The 25,251-nt window shown below is 38.6% G+C and overlaps 1 protein-coding gene across 3 annotated transcripts; it reads left to right on the top strand.

Moving 5' to 3' along the window:
• Window positions 1-963: 963 nt before the first annotated feature.
• Window positions 964-24,839, top strand: foxg1a (forkhead box G1a). Of its 3 annotated transcripts, XR_013121961.1 has the most exons (3): window positions 964-2,536; window positions 23,313-23,453; window positions 24,307-24,764. XR_013121961.1 is itself a non-coding variant. In XM_076979083.1 (2 exons), the coding sequence occupies exon 1, from the start codon at window positions 1,294-1,296 to the stop codon at window positions 2,512-2,514; it is 1,221 nt and encodes a 406-aa protein (XP_076835198.1). In that variant the 5' UTR covers window positions 964-1,293; the 3' UTR covers window positions 2,515-2,536; window positions 23,313-24,773. The 3 variants fall into 3 exon arrangements, 1 of the variants encoding a protein (XP_076835198.1); XM_076979083.1 differs by having other exon boundaries at window positions 23,313-24,773; XR_013121962.1 differs by lacking the exon at window positions 964-2,536 and adding an exon at window positions 17,285-17,463 and having other exon boundaries at window positions 23,313-24,839.
• Window positions 24,840-25,251: the final 412 nt, after the last annotated feature.

The raw sequence follows: 25,251 nt of genomic DNA on the forward strand, positions 1-25,251 counted from the left end.
TAAGTTAGTATAAACGTCCCTGGTTTCTTAACTTCATAATAAAATGAACTTATATACAAGGTAAATTACTGAGTTTTCCATGTAATACTTTAAGTCCTTCAAGTCCTTTGACGTCTTCTCGATAGAAAAGCTCGTTGGTCGCTTGCTTTTCAGATACGGAATTAGTGGAAAAAATACATTTTTCAGAAGCAGTTATTGCAAGTCTTGGTTCAAGAATTTTATTGCTACAACGTCGTTAGTTTACAATTGCAAGCAATCTAGCCTCAAATTTATATATGTAAGTTGAAAATTGTGCATACAATACATTATGAGTCGATAGATACCATATAATTTGTTCTCATGTAAACAATATGTTTTTGATATATTTGTAATAATAAAAAAACATTTTTAGGATTAGTATTTTCACCGATGTTAAATTGATTGATTAATAAATAACTCAATGATGAACATTACGATTATGTAGCATACTATATAAAACAAAGTGACTGTGTGATAACGGGCATTCCTATCAAACAAGCCAAACATCTCTAAGCTATGTTAAATATTAGGACTTGTTTCTCCAACGAACCACACATTTTAACGAACGTGCGTTAAACTTGTGGATTTTACTAATAAAAAAACTTATTTATTATTCTAGGCAATCATGTCTCTGCAGAGACATAGGGTAAATGCAAAATGCACGCGAAATCCGTGCCCTGAAGATTATGAATTTAGGCAGGCAATATGTTGCACTGAATGTTGTATTTAAAAATAATGTCCGATACAGGAAGTAGTACCTCTGTTCGGTGGCTACCTTTGAATCCCTTTTGTTTCCCCCCGCAGTATGAAAACAAATGTGAGGACGTACGGGTATGTTGAAACAGCACTCTAAAATTATCAAAAACTGTGGAATGGATTGAGGTTATGTGGTCTATTTTCTTGGTAGGAGTTTGCTGCAGAAATGAGAGCCATTGTTGACTGTGTGAGCGCACTCTACATTGCATTGGTGGACCCTGTGTATCCTTACGCACTTGAACACCGCTAAAAACTGCTCAATGATTGGCTGCGAGGAGGGAGGACGCTTTAATACTTAGGGTGATGTGGTTGGCTGTAGTCTGTAAAGGTTCAACCAATTTTTTTACAGCTTAGTGTCTGTGGCTCCGTAATTAATTGTAGCTAGCTGTCTCTTATCGATGCGTTTTCAAGGACCATGAAATAGTTGTTGTGTTGTGTTTTTTTATCGAAGGAGTTGGCGGCGTTAGAGATTGAGATCCAACTGTGCTGCTGGTTGTTGCTGTTCTACCTTTACGTGTGATGTTGGATATGGGAGAACGGAAAGAAGTAAAAATGATTCCTAAATCATCGTTCAGTATAAACAGTTTGGTGCCTGAAGCCGTCCAAAGTGACAATCACCACAGAACCATCCAGGAAGAAGAGGAAAAGATCCCTTTACCTATAACACAGGATGCAAAGTCGGAGAACACTTGTGCTAAAAGTGACAATTCTGAATCGACTTGCACGGATGACAAGGAAAAGCAGGAAGACAAAAAGGACTCCAAAGAGGGGGAAGCTGGAAAAGACGGAGAAAAGAAAAACGGCAAGTACGAGAAACCACCTTTCAGTTATAACGCCTTGATTATGATGGCCATCAGGCAGAGTCCGGAGAAACGCTTAACTCTGAACGGTATTTACGAGTTCATTATGAAAAATTTTCCTTACTATCGGGAGAATAAACAGGGCTGGCAGAATTCCATCAGACACAACTTGAGTCTTAACAAATGTTTTGTGAAAGTTCCCCGGCATTACGATGACCCAGGCAAGGGAAACTACTGGATGCTTGATCCTTCTAGTGACGATGTGTTCATTGGTGGGACGACGGGCAAACTTCGGAGGAGATCCACGACGTCCAGGGCAAAGTTAGCGTTTAAACGGGGCGCACGGCTAACGTCCACTGGGCTTACGTTTATGGATAGAGCTGGCTCTTTATACTGGCCAATGTCGCCGTTTCTTTCGCTTCATCATCCAAGGGCAAGCAGTGCATTGAGTTACAATGGCACGTCGTCGGCGTACCCTAGTCACCCGATGTCGTATAGCACAATGTTGACTCAAAACAGTTTGGGCAACAACCACTCTTTCCCGGCCTCCAATGGCCTGAGTGTTGACAGACTTGTGAATGGAGAAATTCCTTACGCTACTCACCACTTAACGGCGGCAGCTTTGGCCGCGTCCGTGCCATGTGGGCTCTCTGTACCTTGCTCCGGGACTTACTCTTTGAACCCCTGCTCGGTTAACCTTCTCGCAGGACAAACCAGTTATTTTTTCCCCCACGTTCCTCACCCGTCCATGACCTCCCAGAGCGGCACTTCGATGAGCTCCCGCGCCGCCTCGTCCTCGTCGCCGCAAGCGGCCTCCTCGCTCCCGTGTGAATCTTTAAGGCCTTCCCTACCGAGTTTCTCCTCGGGACTGTCCGGCGGACTTTCTGACTACTTTACACATCAAAATCAAGGGTCAACATCAAATCCACTTATACACTAACTAACATCCACAGGATCAGACTGTAAGTGAACATTTTCCACCCATTTACACTGTAATATATAAATATATATATAAATATAGGCTAAAGGAAAAATACTGGGAGATAAAGGAAAATGCAAGCAGCCGAACTCCAGGTATTTTGTATGATTCTTCTCCTTTATTTCTGTATACAAACGTCAAGTGTCGCGGAATTGTTTATTATTCCACTGTCAGCAACGTGCAATGTGACAAGATAAAAAGAGGGTAAAGCGTAGCTTTTTGGGGGAAAGGCAGTAAAATTACATTAGAATGTGTATTTAAATAGTGGTTTCAGATTTGTCTAATTTGAAATGTTAAAAAATATCTAATACCATCGTATCAACCACCAGTCTTCATGTTTGCAGTATTACACGTATCATGACCGCACCGGTGGAGTACGATTTTACAAATTAACACAAATTTTTATTTTCATTTTTTTTAAATAAATGTGCTCTATAAGTGCAGAATACCCGTTCAAATCCATGACTCCTTGTTATTTTGTCCTTTTCATAGGCTATTGTTAATGGAATAAATGCATTCATGATGCATTCTTTTATACATATCTTTTATACGAAGTACAGTTTCTTTATAGACCAAAGAATGGGTATCGAAATACATTTTTTTCAGTATTCACCATCTGACAGACAATTGTGAAGGGAACAGAATGAATGAATGCTTTTAGCTTGTGTTTTGCATATTTTAGGGTACTGTATGTGGTCACCACCAGGTCACATTATTTTTGTAATTAGTGAAATGTCAATTCCTGTTGTAATTATAGGTTAACTTTGCGAAGTGTAACCGTGTTGAGTAAATGCCTCATAAAATATTAAGTGAATGTTTATGTCGTCTTTAAATTCCATGGTTGTGATTTTGTGGTCTTATGCCCGTGTTTGTCGCTTAAACTGTTAACCGAACAAAATAAAAAGAATAGGTTACGTTCATTTATCATGAACATTTTGTCGTTTTTGCAAATCCAAAATTTAGGTAAATAAAATAGCTTTGAGTCAAACATGTTTGTTTACTCCGTTCTGACATTTAAGCGACAGTTTGCGGGTGGCGAAAGATTCGGCCTTGATTTGTGTGAACCTACCAAATTCTTTTAATCTGCCTATTTTACCGCCAAAGTTACGTCTCTTGTCATTTTATAGACTAACAAGGGAGAGCATAAGGTCTCAAATGTACCGTTTAAACCGCACGTGCCGCATATCCTAAATGCTACTTAATACAGCGGACTGTTGACGTGACCGCAGAGATTTGTTGTGGGTCTATTCGCCGACTTCTGCCAAATTCTCCCGAATCTCTTGCGATTGCTTCTTTGGCATAAAAAGACTAGTCTTTTTTCGGCTTAATACATTTCATAGTGTTAGTAGTATTCATAGTTTAAATAGTCCACTATTTACTGAGTAGTACATAGGCCTAGTCCTCAATTTCATTATTATTTTGTTTTTCAGGAGACAATAGAGTCGTTCGTTGCAATGAAATAGAACTTAGGTTTCACCACAATTGCAATCAAATAGAACATAGCTTTCATCACTTTTAGTTCAGTAATTTGTTCATTTCTTAAAGAGGCATCGTGTTAAATGTGCCCAGCTGTAATGCAATAACCTCGCTGCTTTTCACAATGGACCGGTGGAACTCAATATCTCCTTGCAAGATGTTATCACTCAAATGTTAAACGGGGTGACCACTCAGAAGACAAAGACTAAGAGAGTAGGGGTTAAATTTAGAGGGGCAATATTCTCTGAATGTTAGAAATACACTATTACCCCTAAAGTAATTAAACTTGGGCACCATTCGAACTTGGAAACTCAAACAGAGACTGTCCTAGTCTTAATTTAGTCAGAGCGAATAGTCCCAGACTCTGCTAATCACACACTGATTTTTCTTTGCAGTACACAATTTAGAACTGGAAATGTAAAAAATCCACCAGTGGATGCGAGTTTAAAATATAGAAAATGTTATTTGTAAATTTATCGTTTTTAATAAGCTGCTTGTTTGAGTATTTATTAACTAATATTAATGTTTAATGTGTGGGTGTGCGAGTTCTATTTCATGTTGGTTGGTACATGCATATTTGTATAACCTGCGCAGTGCGTGCCACTGTGTACATTAGCTGTGGAAAAAAATAACGTTGCACCGATGGGAAGATGCTCCTGTGTCAGTGGGGTTTAATGACAAAAAAGCAATGATCTTGAAGCCGTGATTGTTGTGCTCTGTACTTGAAGTTTTAATTAGTTCGCATGTTCCTGTTTTTTGCCTCAGTGTACCTGAACTACAAACTAGGCCTCCAATCACACCGAGAACAAAGCACCAATTGAGATTTAAGCGAATCACCGTTCCGTGTACCGTCGTAGGCCCAGAGACCACGAGACCACAATATGTTGAAACGGAAAACGTGTTTCTTGTTTCTTTCTCAGACATTTACGTGGAAACGATAGTGAACTCTCTCTCTCTCTCTCTCTCTCTCTCTCTCTCTCTCTATATATATATATATATATATATATATATATATATAGGGAAAAGGAAAAATATCTGATTTCCTATGATTCCCAACTCTGGAAGCAGAGGGTTGGCCAACCCAGGCCAACTTACTGTCACTATAGGCCTCCATAAGGTTTAGTCTCGGTATAAAGCACTACAGTAATCAATAAAGCGTGGCATTACAAAGGGAAACACCACTGCAGTGGTTTTTGGCGAATTAAATGCATTAATTCGTTATTATGATTGAAATCATATTTAAATGCAAAAAGAAGACTTTTTGCAATACATATCTTATTTGTTTGTTTTTACTGTAGTGGTCATGTTCTGAATTGTGATGTGATTGGAAATGTATTTACCTATAGGCTACTTTATAATACAGTTACCTTGTAAATACCATCTGTTTTATTATGATCGTAAATGTTTTCAGTATGTCCTCTGACTAACCGAACTATGGTACATTTTGGATAAGGCAATTAAATCACATTTAATTCAAGAGAAAATACAAATAGATCTGTTATGGGTTGTGCATAGATCTTGTGTAAAATCTAAATATTATAATGCACCATATTTTTGTTAATATTCTCATGCTAAAATAATCACAGCCGCTATGTAAACATAACTTTACATAGAACTCTTGTCGAGTACATTTATTTTGTACATTATATGCGCGTAACATGAAGTGCAGCTAACATACGTTATTGTGGATATTGGTTGAGCCGACCTAATAATAACGCTTTGCATGGTTGCGCAATACTTTTGGGGCGTTTTGCTCATGAACCCGATCTTCTTCGATCCTAAACCATCTTACACAATGCATTTATTTGCTAATTATAGAAACATGTTTAACTTAGCTATATCTTTATAGATTATTTGGAGAGGTTAGATAATCTGACTAAACTAATTTAACAAATATGACCTAAACCTTGCAGTATTTCTCTTCAACTAGTGATGGATTTTACTTTCCAGTGCAAAGGGGAAAACTGCTCTGTAAACTGATCATTTCCACAGAGGGACATATATCAGAGTCGCTAATCTAAGTTGAGAATTATTGTAAACTATCCAAATCCTTCTAAATGGTAAATGGACGTTCCCTCCCTTAATGTAATATGAGCCAAGCAGAGTGAGGGCGCTAGAGTGACACAGAATGCTAGAGACACCCGCCTTTTAACGTGGCAGGTTACTATGCACCAAAACTCGTTTTATCCCTATGGCATGGTAAAGAAATTAATTATTGGGAAAGGAAATAAACAAAAATAATAATGTATACACAATTATGGTAATAGCGTGCAATACAAATATTTTTGTTCTACAATAATAATCAATGCTATTATTATTAGTATTATTCATAGTATTATTATTGGTATTATTATTAGTTTTAGTATTGTTTTTGTTGTTGTTACCGAGCATCTATTATTATCTTACATACTGTACAATAATAAGCAACTTGCATTGTTGATGCCACTACTAGCAGTTATCATGGAAGATGATGCTGACAATTGTGAGAAATGCATCATTTCATTATTTGCAAGAACAACTAACAAGAAAAAATTACAGCCTAATAATAAAAGAATGATGGAGGGCAAAGTTTACGTTACCTCGTTCTACATTAATACATTTCAACATTTCTCATCTTAACTCAAATCTGCTATGTATGCTATATATCATGTTTGTGTGCCAAAATGAATGTAGCAGTTTAAAATGTAATTTCCACAACACGTATTATACAAAATCTGCGGCTATCATGGCTGCTATTCCGTTAACATTAGCTGAATGTCCCTTTGTCACTGAAGCAACAAGCTGTTTTACAACTTGGGGGTTTTCGATACCAGCACTAAACGAATTTCTCGTGAACGTTTTTAGAAAACATTCGACAGAACGTAAATAATCGTTTTAATGAGTCTCTGAAAATCACGCGACTTTGGTACACCGACCTGTCGGGTTAAACAAACAATGTGTGTTCTGACGAAATCGGATTGTTTAAGTGCAAAGTGGTGTCATTCCAATTCATCGCCTCTTTCAATATGTCCATCATACACAAGTTCGTTTTGTCAATAACAATAAATAATATTATTCTATTCTTAAATAAACTTTAGGTATACTGACACTCTTTACATTAGCCTACATCTTAATTATTAAACCCTATTAATATTAAACCGATTAAACATTTAAAATGTAAAGTTTGGTGTTTTATACTAGCTACAATAATCATTAGATTTGTATAAGGACAGCAAATATGAACCCCCTATCTACTGATTTGCATTATCATTTAACTTTTTTTTTTAAGTTGGAGTATTCTCAAAACGTTTTCCACATTCCACATGGATTTATATGCCAATGTTAAGGTCGTCATGCTGTGTTTTTATTTTACATACATTTTATATTTAATGTAATTCCGAAATGAAATAACTCGGTAAATTGTGTACCATATCGAGCAAGCTGATACAACAATATCCACCTTATCGTGATGTTTTGGCTACTCCGCTTTTGGTCAAGAGAATCTACTAAACCTGTAACATAATTTAAAAGCTCAAGGTAGCCTAAATGTTAATACGTGGTGCAAAATAATTGATGTCGATCTAGTAATAGGGCAATATAAGGGGAATATACCCATGTCCAAATATTCATTTGATTTTAGAGACTTTTATCTTCGTTTTAAACTTCTTGACGTGGAAGCTCTTGAGAGTGGCCGCTTGTCCCTTTGACCCGCGCGCGCGCCTCCTCCTTGTTCGCTCGTTCTCTCGCGCGCGCAAGCACACTCTGTGCTCGCGTTTAGTCACGATTTCACTCACGCGCTAACTGAACTTGATCATTCTAACAGTGCATTAGCTACTCGAATACTCAACAGCCGTTTGGTGTCTCAGATTATAAAAATATACAGTGCAATCACTAGCAGAGATGCCAATCAAAAACCATCACCGCGAAATACGCAACTTCAAAATCTGTTAACACGCGTAAACCAGTGTAACGATAGGCCAGCATGTTAACTAGAGAGTGACTATTGGTGCGCATGTTTGTTTATCCATGACATGAATAAATTTTGTGGGCATGTTGTAAATGTGTTTATTAAAACGCCAAGGTCTACGTAGCATTACGCCACATACAAAGGCGTTGGCATGTTGCTTACTGCCTGTAATTTGGCCTGTTCAGTTTTAGGTTGTTTTAACTGCTCAGCAAGACAAACCAAGTAGATCTGAAAGTTGATGTGATTTGTTTTGCCCTATTGCCCCCCCCCCCCCAGACAAATCGTAAATCAATTTAAGAGTCATACTGACGCCATATCATCATAAGTAATTTTTCAATGCTTCGTGCATTGAATGGTCATTGCCAGTAAGTTGTGTTGTGCTGCAAAATGCAACATAAATGTATTATTATTAGCGATATTAGTATTATTAGTATTATTATAATCGTTGTTGCTGTTGCTTTTGCTATGAAACTCGCCACTATGCTCGCGCTGAGCTTGCCACAGCTCTGCTTTTTGCCGCTGACATCACTCTTTAACTCTGAGGCAAGCCGCCTGGAGACAATGCGTGGAATCACGGCTGTGCTGGTATCACGTTGCACACTCGCAGTGCAGCTTGGCTGTCCGAAACGGAACCGACAGGCCGACAAAAAGGCCTGCCCGATTGTGATGAATTCCCTCTAGCGACTCTGAAAAGACAGCAACCTATTACAACAAGCACTTATTTTAATGCGGTAGTATACGTCGGGTTTTAGTTTTCGTTTTATAACAAGTCACTATCCTCAGCGGTCCAAGCTGTGGCTCCATATCTTTTATCCCATCCTCCCTTCCTATAGCGTCCTTTATGTTACTGCAGATTCTGTAACCAGGCACGAGGCTTTACAATGCTGAGTTTTCTAATATTTAATCGATATTCTATTATAGTTAGGAAACCAGGCTTTGCCCAGTTCCTAATCGACTAAGCTCTTTTCAGAAAGGCTCACACTCCAACTACGCGAATGCATTTGTTTAAAAAATAAAAGCCCTCTTCTTTTAATATTACTATTCATGTTTTGACTGTAAACATCCGGGCATCATATATTTAAAAACGCTATAAATTGCCTACATTTTAATTATAGCTTCTGATACTGTACAGCAAAGATATTATAGCTATAAATATAATATCTTATTATTAAGTTGTACAGCAACAACAACGACATCATTAATATATAAAAATAAATAAATAAATAAATAAAATAAATAAAGAAGTCCGTGGCCATGGAGCCTTTGTTAATTAAGTCTACTTAAAGTTGTACTGAAACACAGATACAAAGACCAAGGCCATTATGCACGAGATTTCTCTACAAGATAATTTTTTGTAGGTTGGACATTTTGCCTCTTTGTACAAGTAGTGAGTTTTTCAGCCTCTTGATTTCCACCCCAGGGAGCTGCAGATACGCTATCAATTGTTAAACTGAAATGAACTGAAGTCTCATTGGGTTACGTTGAAATTCCGTTTTTGAATTTGGATATAAAAACACTTACTGTCAAGTTCAGTTCTGTCTTAAGTCAAATGGTCGATATGTTGGCCATTTATTTATTTATTTGTGCATTTATTTAATGATATTTGAATAGGCCATAACTATGGCTTAGTCACATAGTATGATCATAAATGTGTATCCACTCTTTACATATGTGCGCACACCATCTCCTAAATTGCCCCTTTTGTCTTACATCTTGCATGATACAATACAAAAAAAAGTACAAAAAAAAGAATAATTAAAAACCTATTGTGCCTCACTGATTTATTAATCTGAATAAATATCACTTTATTTACTGTGTTCCCAAACCCAAGACAAAATACCTCTTAAAGGGTGAACTACTCTAACCTGCATTTCTCTCCCCCAGAAGAAGAATGGAGATATTTTTCCTATTCCGTACGTTTGGGGTGAGGCAGGTTGTCTGTCAGTGAGGTATAGGCGACAGTCTGTCTACAAGCCGTAAGCTGATCTGCAGAGTGCTAGAGGAAAACGGGCAAGATTCCTGGCTTGCAAGCCGAGATATTGATCTACCTCAGCCACCTAAACAAAGCCTCACCTGTTCCCCTTGTCCATACTTTATTTTATGCAGTCTAATGCTTGTTTTGTTTGACATTTCTTTTATTTCCATGGATGCGAGCTTTGATACACATTTGGGAGTACTACATAAACACAGTGTTGTACCTGAACATCCAGATCTCTCGAGCTGCCTTGTGGCATACTAGACCACCCTTCTTTCCCTGTGCCGAAAATTACCCTCCCGTTGTCTTTACAATTAAGCCGGAAAATAAAAGTTTTCCTTCGGCGGGGGCAGTGTCCAATAACATTCAACGTGAGATAAAACTAATTACTTCCATTATGGCCCACCAGTTAATGTTTCATAAAATGGCTCCACTAAAAGCTCCTTTATTATTCATCAGGCCTCTCCTTGAGCTGCTTGTTAAACATATCAAGATTAGTTTCAGATCTTGTAGGACTATTCCTCTCTAGTGGTGCCACAGAGATTCATTCATACAACCTTCACCCACCACACCGCTTTATCAGTATGTTATGTACACGGTGCAGCTGACAGGTAGCCAGAAGCCGGGGAGGGAAGTGTGGGGCTTTTACCAGAGAAGTGCCAGTCCAGTGAAGCTAATCAGATATTCCTTTGTAAATAATGCATTATCAGAAGTAAATGTTAGCCATTTGTTCACAGCATATTTGTCATATTCTTAGAAGTCAAAGAGATTTCCATCTTATTTAAAAGGTATCATTCCTTTTATGAGTACATTTAAGTTTGCTTGTTAATCTGTCTGTCATGAGACAAAATATTGAAAGTTTGGGATTACTAACTATAGGTCTAATGAAAATTATATACCAAGGATTTCTTACTAAATTTACCAATGTACTATATCTTATATACTGTGGTGTTGACTGCTTAAACATTACTTTGCTGATTCAGCTCATGAACATCAAATGTGCTACAGAACAAACACTCCTGAAGCTGATACATGTGATGTAGATTATTGGAAGTGGGCAGTGTTCAGTAAAATGGTGGTGGTGATGTCAATCCAAAGAGAATAGACAGAGGTTTTTCAATGGAGAATCTCACCAGGGCATGAGCTTCGGAGGAGGAGGAGGCACTTTTTTACGTTGTCACAAACCGGTGCCTCTACTAGACTCTGGCCATTCAACAAACAAGCCCAGCTGCCCAACGCACCCACCACGTCTCTCTACATCACCCACTGTGTTCAAATGTTTTAATAATGCTGATGTAGGGTTGGACACCTGGACTGGAAGCCAGATTGCACAGACACCCAGTGGAGTTTGAATAGACTTAAATTCGGGGGAACAAGACATAGGAACTGTATGAAATTAGAAGGGCATTCTGAGGAAGTCCACATGTTTGGACTGTGCGGCTAGCTTGCTGTGAGAAGGGCTGCCGAGCTCAAACGGAAGGCAGGCCGGCCTCATTCCCCCAGTGAGGCACCGAGGAGAATGAATGGGCAATGAGAGGGTCCTGGTGTAGAGAACAACTGTTGTGTACCTGAGTGAAGCACTTAACCCTACGTTGAGTGCTGCATCATGTTACTGCTCCCCTTAACCCCAGCTCCATCCAGGGCTCCCTCGCAAAGGAAGGAACTGTTCTCCAGGAGTTTTCCCAGGTTATAGAAAGGTACTAGGGGTAAATAAGAACAGGTGGATGGTGAGAAAGTGTAGACGTGCTGGTTTTGATGTGCACAGGACCCTCATGTAGAAGCAAAGGTAGCCAACATTAAAGGAGATGAAGGAAAGGAGTAGTCCAGGCTGAAGAATATGTTTTTATGAGGGAAATAAAGAAACACCCCGGCTCACATAGCTACCTTCTCATCAGCCATGAGCTGTCCACATACTGTGGTCTGAAATCAATCATGTATTCATAATTAATGTTAATATTGTTTACATTTGGTCATATTCTACACCCCAAGGAGATTTCAAGTGTGAACTGGGTGTCTGCTGCTTAGCCAGATTTCAGTAAAGGCAACAAAATGTGACATCTACTTTCAACAGAATCACAAGCAATCAAGCAGATATCAATGTGGAAACAGGGCTGTATGCCCAGTGGGACATGCGTCTGGATTAAGGGATGAGGAATGTGAGCCTTCAAGGAAACACTGCTGTGTGTGTGTGTGTGTGTGTGTGTGTGTGTGTGTGTGTGTGTGTGTGTGTGTGTGTGTGTAGGGGGGGCACTAGATGTAGGAGGGAAAGTGTGTGGAGGAAGTGAGAGTGTCCCTATCTTCAGCGAGGAGTCTGGGGTCTTCAGATTGGGTGGATGGGAGGGTGTGTGGGGAGCCCTTATCCTGACCTAAGCTCAGTCCCTCTAATGCTCTGTGCACAAGCCTGTGACACGCTGAATAGTTTTTACCATCCATCCCTATCAGAGTGATTGCACTTCAAGGAGAAAAAAGTGATGGAGAGGGAGAAAAAAGGAAAGAGAAGTGATGTGAAGCCACTGCCCAATTTGATAGATATATATATAATATATATAATTGGGGCAAATATGCACGATAAGCAAGACCACATTATTTGGCTATTTTACTTGGTCATTATAGTCAATATCAGCATGTGTATACGTCATCTGCCCCACATGCTTTCCCTTTTTAGGATTATTCATATAAAAAAAATTTGGGTAGTTTAGGAAAACACAAGCATTACTTCAATTGCCTGACAGCATTGTGGGACAGGAATACTTGTAGGCTAATTGGAAAATGTTTTGTACTTAAACCAAAATCTGGAGCTGACTTTTATATACCCAGATAACAAGAACAACAACCAGTTATTATTATTGTTGTTGTTGTTGTTGTTATTGTTATTGCTGTTGTTAAAACAGTACTTCTGTGTGACGTACAGCACAGAGCTAGCCTATTAACAGCATTCAAAGTTTCAATTCCCCATGCAAAATTGTACTGGTGCGAGAAGGCTTTCTTCTAACAGAGGCATCATGCAAGAAATCTAAAGTCCTGAGAATCAAAAAGAAACCCATCAGGAAGCATCATAAATACTTCTGACCTAACGTAAAATTTCCACAAAGTGGTCCACTACACAGGATGAGGAAGAAGACATGTGCAAATTAATTATTAATATTTTAATATTACTAATGTAATGAAATTACATTAAACTCAATATACTCAAAACTAAAATCAGTATACTATTTCAATTATATATAGAAGTGAAAAAAATGTGTATTTAAGTTACTGCACCCAAATAACACCCATGTTCCTATATTTTGTCACATACTCTCGCAGATAAAAGATTTAAGTATAGGTAAAAGAACCTTCACTAACCTTTGCATTGTTTTTTTATTACCAAGTAGTTCCAAAGGTTTTATTAAAAAATAATCCCTTTTCTATAATCACAGTTCCAATATCTAGACTGTGATAAGTTGACACATGAATACTTTTTTTGTTTCTTCAGCACCAACCAAAGCTGCCGTAAAATTACCTACTTACTATTTTTAAGCCATATTTAGTCACTCCAATGTTGTAAATCATTTCTTGCTATTATCTACGATGTAGCATCTGTTTGTCTTGTTCTATCGTCACCATTCCTCCTTGGTGCCAAAAAGAGGGAGAGAGAGAGAGAGATGTGCATGAAGCAAAGAGAGAAATAACAGTCTTAAATTTGTCATTGTCTTCCTCCTAGATGTCTGGCAGTGTGTGCAGCAGTAGCCTGAATCCACCCCGTAATGCGCTACTCACTCACGCTGGGAATGTTTACAGTTGTAATCAAGGTCCATGTAACTTGTTTGTGAAATGTTTTGCCTTTATGTTTTAGAGGTGCTATACAATTTGCAAATAGTAGGGCATGAAGTCACAGTTTGATTAAATTGCTGTCAGTACGAGAAGAGAAAAAGAAAACAGAGGCATTGTACAAAACGGAGACTGTTATTTTGCATCCTTTTAGAACATGTCTAAATGAATCTGTCCCTTTCACAATTTTATGATTTGGACTAAATATAATATAGGCCTATTTGTGCATTTGTGGACTAATTTATCTTGAACACATCATAGATGACCATTCACACAGTTTTACCTTGTTTACCAGTTTGTTGTTGATATTTTTTTTTAAGATAAAGATTTTTTCCATTGTAAAACAGAAAATTATTAGTATTTTCACAGTGGTTGTAATTTATTTATTTGGCAAGGGTGAAATCTACGAGTCACTTTTAAGGCTCTTGGGTTATTCACAATGTTTCCCAACAAGTCTCCCAGTTTACTGACAAGTCAGACTGATGCCTAAATAGTATCTTCTGTGCATGTTTGTGTGTGTGTGTTGTTTGCAGTGTGTGAGCTCAAGGGACCACTGCACTGAGACTGCTACACACACACACACACACACACACACACACACACACACACACACACACACACACACACACACAGGACTCAAAGGATCAATGTTATAGGAGCTACTGTAATGAGACATGATTTTGTGTGTTTATTTACATTGAAGAAACAAATATGAAGTGTTTTTCTGCCCACTTCATGCTTGCCCATGTGACATGGAAGGGTTTGCTCTTACACAACCCAAGGCTTGACTCCCAACAGACATATCTCTAGAGATGTCCGCTTCAAGGTGTCTTTTAGTTTGTGTCTACATGAACAAAGTAAACACCACATGTCTCATTCTAACACACAAAGGGATATGAGAGATACTGCCTCTCAATGAGATAATGAGAGGTTTTTGTTGCTTTCTTCGTAAACACCATATGTCACCGAAGGACCAAATGAAAAAAGTAACTTTTTATATTAAAATTAATGTTCATTTTTAGATTTACTTATTAATAAGCCATAAATGATATTTATTTTGTCTTTAACAATAACCTATGCTATTTTGAAGAAATTAGCTTTTCATTCCATTATTAATTAGTAGATTGAATACTGACAAGCTAACACATGATTGGTTTACAGTACTAACAAACCCTCTGTTGTGGATGAATTGCCTTTAGATCTTAAATGAGTAATAGTTTCCTGGTGTGAAATCATTATAACTTTTACATAAATAAAACAAATAAACACTCAATAATTAATGATAAGGTAATTTTGCTATCAAGCAAAAAGTGCTTTGTGATCTCAAAAATCTATTTCTCGATTTCCATGAACTACCTGGACAGCAGTCAGGCTATAAAGCTCTTGTTCTGTGCTCATCAGTAAGATCACCACTGAGCCGCCGCGTTTCCCCGCCAGCCCGTAGCGGCCTTTGTGCAGTCCTCTCCCGCGCGCTAACACCTGAAAGAGCAACAAATAAAAATGCCCCTCTCTCCCCAACGCTCGTGCTGCGACGGTTTCAGAAAATTTGAGAAAATAAAAGGATGCAGACGCTGTCTCGCCTCCCCAGCTGGGTGGAACACGGAGCCCGAGCTGCCCTTGCCACCAATTTCACAGACCAATTATCTACTTGGATTCATGGGAGTTGACTAAACAAACAGCAGCCCCGCTGCGTTACTGAAGGTCTCGGAGTTGTATGAGACCCGCGCGCCCCTCCAAGGCTGCGACAGGGATCAATTCTTCATCACAAAGCACCGCTGATGATTACAGTCGTATAATCTATATGTAGCCCTATTGATCATGCTTTATCTCTTAAAACAAATCCATTTACGCACCTGTTTACTTATTTATCACAGTCTTAATTATCAGCCCACGCAGTTTTATGTACTGACCCATAGTTAGGCCTAAGTTGTTTATAGTAATTATGATTCACGTTTTTGTTCTCTCTCTCTCTCTCTCTCTCTCTCTCTCTCTCTCTCTCTCTCTCTCTCTCTCTCTCTCTCTCTCTCTCTTTCTTTCTCCCTCTCTTTCATAAACCACATCACCAGATTGTCGTGGTCAGACCACAGTCAATTGCGTTTGTTCAGCTATTAGGGCAGACATGGCTTCAGCGCCTGAAAAAAATCAATGCCACCGTGATTAGACCGATGACAGCAAATTCACAGTTTCATCCGGGGGTGTTCAGACAGAGACGAGGTGTACGGCAAATAAGTCGCACTTGTCTGCACACAAAGGAAAAGTCCTCCAGTCTTTGTTTATAAGGTGTAAAGATTCGAAATGATTGCCGGGTTCTAGGGACATTCTGACTGTTTTCATTGTCAGCATTTCATGAAAGGATATTTGTTGCAATTTTCGGAGCAAGTATATAGACCACCGAATCACTGAGTACTTAATATTAACCAACCTCCATTCTTTTGACTTCTTTATTTCCATCCCTAAAAAAAAGGAAAAGTAAATTTTTGCGCGCCTAGTCTGCTGCGGGCCACTCCAAAGACTGCTTTTGATTTAGATGGTTGAGCATTTAGTAAGTTCGACAGTGGCCCAGTCACTATTCAATAAGCAGACATTAGCCCACGTTGTCTTTAACCATTTAGTAACGCATGCTTATATTGTTCTATTTTCCAGTCTCGCCTATTTCTTCGAATAACTTCAATAAATGCAATGCATTCCTTTTGTTTAAAAAATCCCGTATCCTAACGGTTTGTTAGAATAACTTTGTGGAAAGAAAATGTAAGGAGCCCCAAATGTTGGTTTTTACCACACAGTCCGAGATCAATCCACAGTCTCAGAATGGATATTATTAAACAGCATGGGGTGTCTCAGACAAGGCGCGCGGCCTTCAGGAGTGCAGGCGACGACGCGGCTCCTCTCGCGCTGCAACAGGGCAATTGTTGACACGCTTTTTCCTGCCAATCTGCAGCTCTCCTCCGACTGCGGCTGCCATGGCAACCTGCTCTTACCCGTCGTGGCGGCTGGCAGCCCCTCACTTACGAAGTTGTGTGCTTCCACCAAGATTGGCGACTCGGGGAAAACGAGGGAGAACGGTTTCCACAAAACAAGAGCAGTTTCCTCTCGATTTGTCTTGGTCGGACAAAAAGGAAAAAAAAAAAAAAACCACGCGCGTAACACCACGACGGATTCATTTTGATGAAGCGTACAATAAAGACGTGGATAAGAGTAAGATAAACCAACGCCAGCTGCGACTATGAAATTGTCTGACGCGTTTGTTGGGGTTACAGTTGTGCACAAACGAAATTGCTCAGTAACCTCAGCATTGTACAGCTTCGAGTACATCCACTAAGACAGTGGGCCAGTACGGTGCTTATGTTTAGTCACCATCAAAGGTTTAAGGCACGAGATAAGGCACCGTGGCCCTATATCTTGGAAATCCCACTCAATGTATATTTTAAAACTAGTCAGTTCGTCATTTATTGCGTATGACCTGATTCCCACTTTTTAAATATATATACGTAGCCTAATTTTATATAATGTCCGTTAGAGATGCTTATCTGCTCGCTAAGGCAACGCAGCATCGTGCTTAGGAACGTGCAGGGCGCACAAACACCAGCTTCACTCGGCTCATTATCTTAACCTGCTGCTTTCACCTGCGCTGGGCCCTGACAGGAATGCGCTCATATGTCAACCTGCTGGCCACACAGACCCGCCGCCGCTCCACTAAACCCCGGTAAGCGATATCTCAGGGTGTCATACTGAAAATTAGACTTGGATTTGACTGGAGAGTCTCCCCATGGTGCGGAGCCGGCCATAGTAGATGTCTTTATTCAAAGCAGATGTGCTCAGATACACAGCCACAGTGTGTGTTTTCATACCAGTAATCTGTGTGTAGAATAGACAAAGAATTAATCAAATGTGTTTAGGGTCAAAGTGTGGTCATTTGAAGATGGACACGCTAGCATTAAAAAAGCTTTTTCTCAAAAAGTCCCGTAGTATGTATATATATATATATATATATATATATATATATATATATATATATATATATATATATATATATATATATATACACATATATATATATATATATATATATATATATATATATATATATATATATATATATATATATATATATATATGTGTATATATATATATATATATATATATATATATATATATATATATATATATATATATATATATATATATATATATGATAGCTATATATATATTGTTTAGGGTCATAGTGGGGACATTTAAAGAAAGCCAAGGAGTTCTGATATATATATGAGGTCCTATGTCCTATATCTATAGACCTTCTCTCTCTCTCGTCCCCCTGTTTCTCTAAAAACTTTATGTACTTTATTACAATTTTTGATCTCTCTCTCTTCATTATATATATATATATATATATATATATATATATATATATATATATATATATATATATATATATATATATACACACACACACACAAGCATACACTCGTGTGTGCGTGCGTGTGTGTATGTGTGTGTGTGTGCGCGTGCGTGAGAGAGAGAGAGACAGAGAGAGTATGTATATAGTAACAATGCAGTGTGGTTATGATGTAAGGGCACAGTAATTAAAGGCATTTAACGGAAGGACGGAACACAAGACCACTAATGGAATAACATTAATAAGAATAGTTTGCATCTGTCGCTCTGTCACTGAAACATATATTAGAAAGTAATTAAATGACCTTCAACATGACTGTTGACAGATTAATATGTACCTGACATTCTGGAGGTGGTGCTGATACGGTAGGAGCAAAAGTTGAAACACAGTGACTTCTTGACTGAGGAAGAGACTGTGATGTGTGCTTATGATGAACAAAACTGGTTAGCCAAAGTAATGATAAGACCAAGCATACGTAATGATGATAGCTGGAAGGTTTCATTTTCCATATCTCCAAAGACAAAGATGAATTTTTAGCTTTGTCCTTTGTTACTTTCCTTTTGAATCAATTGAGCCAATGTTTCACATTACAGAAAAATATTGAAAACAGTGCATTTAAAACCTAAAAATATGCACTGACAGCACAGAGCTCTGGAAGTATTCTGATAGTTGAAATAATGGAGATAAACTAAGTGTGTGCAGTTCTGCGTCTGTGGGGGCTTTTGGAATCATCAGTTTAGGAGTCCATACAGTATGAGTCCATACAGCATAAGCCCATATAACATGAGTCCATACAGTATGAGTCCATACAGCATGAGCCCATATAACATGAGTCCATACAGTATGAGCCAGGGCCGGCGCCAGAACATATACAGTGGGGGGGCGTCAGAAAATTTTGGGGTGGCGAACGTAAGTTGTTGAGCGGGCGAGGGGACGCCATGTAGCGATTGTTGTAAAATAAATGGGTCTTATTATTTACATTGAGGGGGTGGGACACCTCGCCTGAGGGGGCGATGCCCCCTTTTGCCCCCCCATGGTGCCGGCCCTGGTATGAGCCCATACAACATGAGTCTATTCAGCTGCACCTTCCCACACTTTAGCAGTTCTCAAATAAGTGAATCTGCTACATAATACATCTTGGTTTAGATTTCATCCCCATATGTTCCCCAAATCAAAAAACATTTGATTATGAATATGACAAGCAGCACAACTCGTAAAGAACAATACATGACTTGAAGATGCTGAGCCAGGATGTCATTTCAGGTTTACATCAATCTGGGACGTCGTTAGCCTGCTCCCTCCAACCTGGACACTAGATATTGAAGCTAAAATGTTGGCCCATTTTTTATTGAGCACCTCTACTTACATCAACAGCTGCTAAGCCTGCCTCGCCATCACCTCCCATGTCATGCCAGGCACAGCCGAGGAAGAGTCACACAGGCAGATGAAGGGCTGCTAATTTATGTTTTATTAGGTTCAAGCTCAGCCACATGATATATGACACTGATATGTGTGTGGCTCCGAGCTCTGAAATTGCATGGTGAAAGGGACCTCATCATGCAACCACCCACCTATTTGCAATGAGTCAAAACTATGTGAACTACAGCGCACACAATAATAATGATGATCTGCCCTAATGGTGATTGATAAATGTAAAATAAAAAAGCAATCATTCTCAGTGTTAACCTCAGTTTTTTTATGTGCTTGGGTGTGACATAAAGTTTTAAATAACATCAGAATGATCATAAACTGGAGATGAGGGCATCAGAGTAGGAATTGATGCACTGAATGAGTAGACACATTTTAAAATGGCTCACAGGTAAAGCAAAGCTGGCTAAAGACTACACCTATTGGAGATATGTCACAGTCTTGGCATAAATTAAAGCAAGCAAGACCGCACTTTGATAATGGTTGATTGTGATCAAAACTGCAGTACTGATATATTCCATTGTAGTACTAACGACTGTATTGGACATTTAACAAATGTTATTTTATTGATTAGTTCCACCAGATTCACAACCAAACCTTTACAAGGAAGTAGCATAAATATTTTCCATTTCAAAAGTGAGTGTATTTTCCAAATGCACACTAAGAGGTAAGCAAGTGCAGTGAATGGATGTTTAATTAATGACATTTTAATGATCAAGAAGTATTTGTAATCCCTTGACAACATTGAAAGTTGTTAAGTTTGACTTGCCCACCATCTACTAAGCATTAGACTAAATCATGTAGGAGGAAGTTCAGAGACCCGAAGATGGTTTACTAAGTGTGAGACAGAAGATTCATGCAACATACCTCTGGGCAAACCACACAAAGACAAATGCATGTTATGGTCGGTTTGGAACATTCTGCAACAGACTGAAAACATTTGCATTGTTCATAATGCACATAATTCAGTAGTTCTGAGCAATGGGCATGATTTGCAAAAATTTCCGTTATTCCAAGAGCTTTCTTTTCCTTTCACACCATACTGCAGACAGGAGACTCTTTTTATGAGAAGAAAGTAATTTCAGGTAATATCCTTAATTCAGATTTACTTGGAGAATCTATTGTATGAAGAATATGTTTTGTTATTGGAGAGAGCCATTAAAGACATTTCATTTTGTTACACTTCGTTTTATAGCCTTCACATAGAGCGCAGGAGAGAAAGACAGAGAGAGAGAGAGAGAGCATACATTATCATCATTTCATCCTTTAAAACTGCCATGAATTGCATGAATGACATGAGAATTTTTCCCAACTGTTGAAAGATGTAATTTCACAATATTTAAAAGTCACCAGTATGAAATAGTGCACTGTTGCTGGCACTAAAATTAATTTAGTTGCCCAAACAACTGCTGAGGGTGTTAAGTAGCATACATTTTTTAAGTGTTTTCAGGGTGATTATTTTGGTTTATATTTTTCACAGAAAAGAATGTAACAACAACCCTCTTTTCATTTACTTTACCTCATACTATATCCCACAAAATGACCCTAGTACTGTCCGATATTTAAACCTTACAGTATGTACTTATAAATGGCACACAAATCCTGTATGATTTTCATTTCCTATCTTATTATTGTGTAATGTTTAGTGCTGAACAACAATCATCCAAGAGGTTAAAGATTTCTTATGTTAATGCACTAGCGTTACTCCAAAGATCACAGATATAGAATATATTTTTTCTCTGATATAACTTGGAGAGTATTACCAGTCAAACACTGCAGATAAAGGTAATAAAGTTAATGTTATAGTTTTTATAGTTTTTACACCTATAAACCACTCAGTGCTGTTCACAAGTATATCACAACCGTCTATTTAAAACAGATTTTACGCAACATTTTATGAAACACTAAATTATTTGGTCTCCTGACTTGCTGCTCTGATATATTGACTTTGTATGAGTACATGTCTAATATGATTACATTATATTAAATAGCTGTCACATTGTAACCAGATGTAAATGTAATGGACCCGCAGGCTGTGTGGTTATTAAATACAGCTTTGGGAACCAGATGTTCAGGGTAAAGCAGTGAAGGATTGGAGTCTTCTGCATGTTCTGATTGTGGAGGTGAAGTGAGTGAAATGTTTTTCCATCACAGAGGGAGATCACAGGTGGAAGAGTCTCTTGCTTACTCTTTCTCTCTCTTTCGGTATGATTCACCAATAGACATGCTACATTATGGGCCTCCAAATCAAACACAGAGTTTATAATTGGCTGTGTTTTGGAAATCAGTTTGTGTCCTGTAAATAACAAGACATGCTCAGCAAATTAACAGGCGTAACAAGCAACACTACAGATTTGGGACAACTTATAAAGACCTTTTCTTAAAACCAGATAATAACTGTTTACTGTTGCATCAAACCGGCCCTAAGGACACTGAGCACAATACCCATCCCTGCTCAGGCTGAGACACAGATTTCAGGTGCCTGGCCAAACATTTCTTAAACACCAGCATCAGTCCAGAAGAGGGGCCCTTTCTGGGCATAAGCATCACAAAGAGGCCCCCGACGAGTGTTACTAAATGTCCTCTCCTCGCCGTGCACTCTTAGCGTAAACAGTGTGCAAGGACGGCCTCGCAGGGCACACCTGGGGCACGGCGCAGAGCCACACTCGGAGCTGACACGCCAGGCCCCCAGGCATACAGCCCGAGCAAGGAGGCTCAGCAAGGACGAGGGAGGTAAAGTGAGATATTACTCTCTAATGATTTGAACGAGTGGCTGTTGATGGAGGAGAACAGGCTGAGGTTGGGCTGCGGGAGGGGTGCAGACTGGGGCCGGCCGCCTGACACCCCCTCCCAAATCTCTGGTGGGGAATTCGTCAAACAAGAAGAGAAGGATGATACCAAACACTGCAAAACATTGTTACCAGTGATAAGCTAATGGCTGAGAAGAAAGGGTCAAAGGGGAAGCAAAGTTGCAGACTATTCTGAAATCAGCAGAGAGAAGTATTTGGGCAATTATTTGTAATTATGATGTCACAGCTCTGATTTCACTAAGAAAATAAGCTCAGAGACTCTTTATACAGACATAAACATCTCAGAGCTCAGACGACCCAAACAGGGCTTAAAGGGGAAAGGGAACATTCTGATACAGCATGATGCAAATGATGAATCATGAAGGGACCTGATAGCATGCCAAATATATAAGAAATGTTGTTGTTTATCCAAGATATTGTGGAACTGTCTCGAGCCACTAGAAGGTTCTTGTGGATTTCATAATATTTCAAAGGATGAAAACATACAATTACTTAGCTTCATTTTTGTAGTCAGACAGCATTTTAGGCTTGCGTACTTTATTTGAAAAAGAAATAATTCTGATTTATCTAATACTTGTTTTCACTAACCTTTTACTAATCCCTGTTGCTCTGGAAAAAAGACATCTCTCTTAAGCACTGGACTCACTATGACACTGTTGATCCTTCTCATAACTATTACCAAGTTGTGTGTAGATTTATATCCGTTGATAAGAAATATAAATGATATTTGGCTTTATGGGAAAGAATATTGTAATGGAGAAAATTTAAGGTCACTCTTGAAATGAAAAAAATGAAAAATATATCTTTGAGTACACCAGAAATGCTCTGAACATCATTCAGAATACATGGCTGTCTACTGAATAAAAGATCTCCTACATCTGACATCCTGAGACTAATCTATCTTCTAACCCTTTATTATAGCTTCAAGACAAACGGACTTCTGTGAACTCTTTAACAACATGCCCCGTATTCTCCTCAGAAGACTACAGATGACAACATTTCAGACATGCGAAACATCACTGCCACACTGGGGACCTTACTGTGTCATGCATTGAGCTATTGGTAATTAAAGTTTCCCTCTTGCTGTTTCCTATTGCTTCATCCCTCTTAACACTGTATTTCAGCAACATTAAGCATCCATAATGAATGGATGCGGCGGAAGCGTTGGGCTGCATAAATTGACACTGGAGTAGTGTGCCCAATACCACCCTGCCCCCATGGGAACCCGCACGACGAGCGGCTGTGTGCTGCTTTCCATTTTTAATATTTGCACACATTTTTTCTGCTCTGAAAATAACAGTCCCTCGTGTGTGCATACAGACTCAAACGACAGGAATGGAAGTGTTAGCTATCTGCTCAGCAGACCCTTCCCAGGGGGCCATCGGGAAAGTTTTAGAACAAATGATGAAATTTAATTTGCACCCTAATTTTCAACTGTGATGAATATTGATATTTCCAAAAATATGTAAAAAAAAGAAAAAAGAGGAGTTGCACTTAAATCTTTAATACCGAGATCTACAAAAATTCAGTGAAAACAAACAAAGTTTCTCTGAGAACAGAATAGCTGACATTTTCTCAACTGGAAGCTACACAACTGGTTAATGGCAGTCACCTCTTATAGATCTAACAATTATCTGTCACAACACAAATGTCATTTATGGTAGTGTCAGAAAGTTCCTTGTTTCAGTACAACCACAAGCAGGAGTTGTGGTGACGACAGCATGCTGCATCTGCCTGTGCCATGTGTCCAAACGTCTGCTCACCATAGATTCACAGCATTCCTCACTGAGAGTACTCAAATATTCCTCACTGAGAGTACTCAAATATTCCTCACCGAGAGTACTCAAATAAACCACATGCTGCTCATCCGTTTCCACATCGGCACGTTAACCTTCAGGTCACTTGGCCACACTAGGGCTGCGAGACCTGTCCCACTCATGGACCTGGAGAGGTGCAGGAGCTAACGGGGCAGAGGACATCCGAGGGGACGTCCACCCGGGAAAGACCACTTCAGGGACGGGGAAAGACACATCTTGGGTAGCTCTGGCATGGTTTGGGTAGTTTTGCCTGTGAACTAGTGAACTACATGGATTAGTAAATGTTAAAAACATGCACATTTGACATTTTGCTGAGGAACTTTGATTGTATATTTTATGTGCAGTATGTCTAGTCACCTGTCCAAACTGGACCCATTTCTTAGAGCTAAGACTGCAAATATAAAAGATGTTACCTGGAAAAAAATTCTTCACAAATTATCCATTTGAAATTGAAAAGCAGTAGCATGTTAAATACAATACAACAAGTGCAACAACCAAGTATCTTATCACTGAGGAATCGTGTTGCTATGTGTATGATACGTTAGTGGTATTTGATAAATGTATTGTAATTTAATAAAGTTTTAATATTAGGCTATTAATATTTTGATGTTCTGAACATACAGTATAAATAAATTATTACATAGAAATTATAAAGTGCCTTTTAATGCAAATGCTTTGACTGCCTTTATCTATATTACTCAATATTCAAAGATCAAGAATGAGTATGTGTGCACAGCAGGGAAGGAGGTGCATTAATGTTTTCAGAAGAGAAGGCTGACTTGAAAATGTTTAGGCGTTCCACAGATATGCATATTACCTTAAATAAATAACCATTTCATATATTTTGTTCAAAAAAAAGATACAGTACAACTCTTTTGAAAAAAGCTTTGAAAATGATTACACAACAGATCTAAGAATCCATTATGACTTAATATCATTAAATGCTTTATTGATATAGAATTATGCTAAGCTAGTATTTGAGAATAACAGTTTGTTTGTGGCTTATTGCTGTTGTTGATACATAAATCTGAATTTAACAGTTC

Source organism: Brachyhypopomus gauderio, chromosome 17 (genome assembly GCF_052324685.1).
Source record: "Brachyhypopomus gauderio isolate BG-103 chromosome 17, BGAUD_0.2, whole genome shotgun sequence".
Lineage (NCBI taxonomy): Eukaryota > Metazoa > Chordata > Actinopteri > Gymnotiformes > Hypopomidae > Brachyhypopomus > Brachyhypopomus gauderio.

Excerpts from the sequence above, each read along its gene's own strand:
- foxg1a (XM_076979083.1), top strand. The coding sequence starts at position 1,294 with ATGTTGGATATGGGAGAACGGAAAGAAGTAAAAATGATTCCTAAATCA.